We start from the raw sequence: 5,161 nt of genomic DNA, 5'->3' as shown, positions 1-5,161 counted from the left end.
ATATTCATCTAAAGGTATTAATTCATCCCTAATGTACTAGTTTCGTGCATAGAGTAGCAATTAATCCCCAACTTTTGTTTACTAATTTCGATTTATTTTGATTAGTAATTTCGTTTTATCTAGTTTTTAATTAGTAATTTCGTTTTATTTAGTTTGTAATTGTTGAAATTAGTAAATTGATTGTTGTGCTTAGTATTTAGTTTGATTATTTACAATGGAGGTGAATAATTACCCTTTGACTTGTTGGTGGAATGGTGAAGTTGTGGTAAATGGTGAAGATATTAGCTATAAGGGTGGTTGTGAAACCTTTGTTCTTGTTAGTAGTAATATTAGTTTTAATGAGCTCAAGAATGAAATTTATGAGTCTTTAGAGGTTGATAGATCAAAATTTGAGCTAAATATCAAAATGAAATTTCCAAGTGTAAGAGGTTACAAAGTAGTATCCTTGAATAATGATCGTAGTTTGAAAGCTTTGTGGGCAATTGTGTGTCAATCAAAAGCCGGTTCCATGGATTTGTTTATCGAGTTAAAGCCTATTGAAGAAGATCCTAATTTCTCATTCACAAATATGCTTAGTCAAGTTGAGGATCCTAATTGGCATGTGTCTTTGTCAAGTAATCATGTTGACGAAGTGGCTATAGATGGTAATATTTTTGGAGATGAGATTGAAAAAGGGATTGAAGAGGAGGATGCATTGCTTTTGTTGAGTGAGGATGAGGATGATATGGTAGACCTTGTTTCTCAACCATGTACTAACACCCAATTTATCGAACTTGGAGCTTTAGATGTTGGGCATGAAAATAGTTGGTATAAGTCATGTGTGGCTCCATTTAAGAGTGGTGAGGAATTTAGTAAGGGACAAGATTTTGCAAGCAAAGAGCTTTTGCGACAAGTTGTGACAACCTACAACGTGGCTAGAAACCAAGTTTATAAAATTGCCGAATCAAGACCTCACACCGTGACTTATAAATGTAATAGACAACCGTCACCTTGTAGTTGGTATTTGAGAGCCACTAAAAAAAACATCCATATGGATGTTTTCACAATTGTGTCATACGAAGGGCCACATGAAGCTTCTTGTGTGGTTCGGAAACCATCTCTTGATCATCCAAATTTAAGGGGGGAGTTTATTAGCAATGCTATTAAGCATCTTGTGAAAGAAGATTGGGGGGCTAAGGTGAGTTTGTTAAGGGCATCCATAACAAAGGAGTTCAACTTCAAGATCTCTTATTGGAAGACTTGGATGGCAAAACAAAGAGCTTTGGCGGATCTTTATGGAGATTGGGAGGAGTCTTATGCTTATATTCCCCGTTACTTAGATGCTTTAAAAGAGGTGAATCCGGGAACCGCCGTCCATTTTGTCAATAAGCCCACTAATGATCCCAATGTCCAACAATTTGATAAAGTTTTTTGGTCATTTGGTCCCTCGATCAAAGGCTTCCCACATTGTAGGCCAATAATTACCATAGATGGCACTCATCTTTATGGTAAATATCGTGGGACTATGTTGATTGCAATGGGAGTTGATGCAAATGAACAACTCTTTCCGTTAGCGTTTGCCATTGTTGAGAAGGAGAACTATGAGAATTGGAGTTGGTTTTTGGCTTGCATAAGACATTATGTGACAAATCGTAGAGGTCTTTGTGTCTTGTCCGACCGCCATGCGGGTATTTTGAAGTCAATGAGTCAACCGGGAAGTGGTTGGGAAGAGCCATACGCTTTTCATAGGTATTGTATTAGACATCATGCATCAAATATCAACAAGATGTTCAAAGATTCCGATTTAAAATCAACTTTCTCGGAGACCGCAATGCAACATCAAATTAGAAAATTTGACTTAGGTATGGAGAAAATAGGTTTGATCAATGCGAATGCTAGAGCTTTGTTAGATAGCATCCCTCCAAGCAAGTGGTCTCTTGCTCACGATGGTGGGAAGAGATATGGTTTGAAAACAACAAATATGAGTGAATGTTTCAATGGTGTTTTGAAGGGGGTAAGATTTCTCCCAATTCAAGCCCTTGTAAAAGCCACTTTTACCCGAGTTAACAAGTATTTTGTTGAGAGAAGAAAATTGACAAGGGATAGGTTGTTAGGTGGGTTGAAATGGTCGGACAAAGTTACTAAGACACTAGATGAAATTGAAGAAATAGGCGCCCACCATGAAGTTAATGAACATGATTTTGAGACGGGCCTTTATCAAGTGTCTACATGTCAAGGTCGTAGGCTAGGAAATCGTGCCGGGAAAAGCCACACGGTGCGATTGAATGAAGGGGCTTGTACTTGTAATAAGTGGCAAAACTTTCATTATCCTTGTTCACATGTAATGGCGGTATGTCGTGCTTTTTCGATCGACGTGGATCAATATGTTGACCCTTTGTACTCTTCCGGGGAATACCATGGTAGTTATCGCACAATCTTTCAACCAATTCCGGATGAGGGTTATTGGAGACCATGGACGGATAAAACATTGATTCCAAATTATGCTTTGATGAGAGGAAAGGGAAGACCAAAATCAAAAAGAATTCGTAATGAAATGGATGAGAATTCCAAGTCCTCTTATAGTTGTAGTTTATGCAATGTAGAGGGACATAACAAGCGGTCATGTCCAACAAGGGGGTAATTATTTTTTTTATAAACCATGTTATTAATATTGTCATTATTTTTTTTATAAACCTTGTTTATTTTTATTTTGTAGTTTGATGTAATTTTATTAATGATTTGTGAAGGTCAAATGGAGCCGGGCCCAGTGGATCCTAGCGTTCTCACCTTGCAGTCGGACCATAGAAGCACGGACATTTGGGAGGGAGAGGTAATATGTCGTCATTTTATTCACTATGTTATATTTTTTTTTTAAATGATTTGTTAAGGTCAAATGGGTTTTTATACTTCTTTTTATTTATTTTGAAGGATGTCGGCACACTCAAATGTAGAAATCATTTATTTTCCAAAAATAAATTCACCGTTGCCCCGGCCGTCGAGAATTTTATTAGTGGAACACAATTTCATGGTATTCATAGGTTAGTTTATGTTGTCGCCCGTCCCGATATGATAACTGCATTAGTTGAGCGTTGGAGACAAGAAACCCACACTTTCCATTTACCGGTTGGAGAAGCCACCATCACTTTGCAAGATGTCGGTGTTTTGTTGGGTCTAAAAGTGGGTGGGTTGCCTATCACGGGCAAAAGTGATTATATTTGGTCCGAGTTATTGAATGAGCACCTAGGTAGGCGGCCACCTCCCGATGCATTAAATGGTAACACATTGAAGTTATCTTGGTTAAGAACCCATTATCAAGACCTACCCGAAGATGCTAGTGAGGTGCGAGTACATAGATTTGTGAGGGCTTATTTGTTATACTTGATTGGTACGGTGCTCTTTCCGGATAAAAGTGGGAATAGAGTACAATTGTTATACTTCCCCCTTTTGATCAATTTGGATAGATTGAATGAATATAGTTGGGGGAGTGCGACACTTGCTTACTTGTATAGACATTTGTGTACGGCTTCTAGGAGAAGAAGCATTGAGATAGGTGGTTGTCTTCTCCTAATGCAACTTTGGTCTTGGGAGCATATATCTATTGGTCGTCCAACCATTATGTTACCTCAAATAGAGGGGGAAGAGAACCCTATTGGTTCACAAGTAGTCCCGGGTGTTGACCCTCTAGGTTGTAGGTGGCTAAGAGTAGACCGTTCTTATACGGATCACTTGCTTGGATTAGTCACATTTAGGCATGCTCTTGATACTATGACCGACTCCATGTTTACTTGGGAACCATACTCTAGGGAAGTCCTTGCCCTTCTCCCCGACATTTGTACCGAAGACCCTTATGAGTGGATTGTAAATGCACCACTCATTTGCTTTGAGGCGGTTGAGTGGCATTATGCGGAGAGGGTTGTTAGGCAATTTGGTTGGCATCCAACGCTACCCAATTCGTGCAAGACTTCTAAGAAGTTGCACAAGATAGATCGACGGGGAAATGCGACTAATTATGAGGAATTGCATAGATTGAGCATTGACAAGTGGAACAACCGCAAATCAAGATTGACTCCTCGCGGTCTTCCCTACAAGGGTTATCTTGACTACAATGATCCATACCTTGAATGGTATCGTAAAATCACTCGTCTAGTCATTAGCCCGCTTAGTGCCGAGACACAAAACAAGGATTTATATGAGAAGAGACACAATTTCTATCCAAATGCGGCGGACAATATGTTACTTGTAAGTAATTCTTTCTATAATTTTATTTGTTTTCTATTTAATTATTTTTACCAACCTTTACATGTTTGCTATTTAATTATTTTTAACAACCTTTGTATAATTTGTTATTTGTTCAATTTTGTAGAGTCAAGGTCATGTATACAACTATGAACGTGCCACAACTATGCTTGGTGAGATGCCGGATGGTGTGCCACTATCACATGTAAACATGGTGAAAGAAATGCAGTCAATGTCACTCGAGTGCTTGCAACGCACGGGACACGGGCATCTAATCCTACCTACCGAGGCCGATCATCCAAGCCCTCCACACAATGAACCTCGAAGATATGACTTACGACACCGAGCGGTTCAACTTACCCCTATCCAAGAGGAGGCGACACCGAGCGGTTCAACTTCAAAACAAAAAGGAAAGAGGCCACGCTCGAGATTGGCCGAAGATTAGTTTGATTTCAAAGTAAAATTAGTTGGAATTGTTAACAATGTAAAACACTTTTAGCTACTTTGTTTGAACTTTAGATTTGGTACCTTATAAGTACTTTGTATGCACTATCTTTTATTTTACGTTTTCAATCAAATGAAACATGTTTTCGGAAATTCAATCATGTGTGTGTGTGATTGTTCATGCTGAGTTTGGAGCTTTATTTGCAGGTTTCTGTTATTGTATTTGGTCTCAAATCGTGGGTGGGAGGTAGCTGTAGTTACAGCTTTTATTTTTTTCAAAAACTTAGCAAAGCCGCTAAGGTCCTCAGCGGCTTAGGGGGGTATTTCTTTTTTTTTTTGTGAAAATTACACAAAGCCGCTAAGAACCTCAGCGGCTTTGCGTGTTTTTTCGCATTTCTGGAGTCCAGTAGCTACTGGATTGCTTTAGCATTTTTTTTCTAATTTCCACATGTAAAGCCGCTAAGAACCTCAGCGGCTTATGGTGTTTGCTTTTTTTTTTTTG

At 38.8% G+C, this 5,161-nt stretch overlaps 2 protein-coding genes across 2 annotated transcripts; both read left to right on the top strand.

The window, feature by feature from the left end:
• Positions 1 to 214: 214 nt before the first annotated feature.
• On the top strand, positions 215 to 2,620 carry LOC141643520 (uncharacterized). Its single transcript, XM_074452713.1, has one exon. The coding sequence runs from the start codon at positions 215 to 217 to the stop codon at positions 2,618 to 2,620; it is 2,406 nt and encodes an 801-aa protein (XP_074308814.1).
• Positions 2,621 to 3,307: 687 nt separating this feature from the next.
• Positions 3,308 to 4,824, top strand: LOC141585938 (serine/threonine-protein phosphatase 7 long form homolog). The gene is made up of 2 exons (XM_074407053.1): positions 3,308 to 4,218; positions 4,343 to 4,824. Exons 1-2 carry the CDS (start codon positions 3,547 to 3,549, stop codon positions 4,658 to 4,660), a joined length of 990 nt encoding a protein of 329 aa, XP_074263154.1. The 5' UTR covers positions 3,308 to 3,546; the 3' UTR covers positions 4,661 to 4,824.
• The last annotated feature ends 337 nt before the right edge of the window (positions 4,825 to 5,161 follow it).

Source organism: Silene latifolia, chromosome 1, assembly GCF_048544455.1.
Source record: "Silene latifolia isolate original U9 population chromosome 1, ASM4854445v1, whole genome shotgun sequence".
NCBI classification, from domain to species: Eukaryota; Viridiplantae; Streptophyta; class Magnoliopsida; order Caryophyllales; family Caryophyllaceae; genus Silene; species Silene latifolia.
The sequence above is the reverse complement of the archived record's forward strand: the minus strand, read 5'-3'. Positions and strand labels throughout refer to the sequence as shown.

Excerpts from the sequence above, each read along its gene's own strand:
- LOC141643520 (XM_074452713.1), top strand. The coding sequence starts at position 215 with ATGGAGGTGAATAATTACCCTTTGACTTGTTGGTGGAATGGTGAAGTT.
- LOC141585938 (XM_074407053.1), top strand. The coding sequence starts at position 3,547 with ATGCAACTTTGGTCTTGGGAGCATATATCTATTGGTCGTCCAACCATT. Across the intron at positions 4,219-4,342 it reads CGGCGGACAATATGTTACTT|AGTCAAGGTCATGTATACAA; the intron begins GTAAGTAATTCT and ends TCAATTTTGTAG.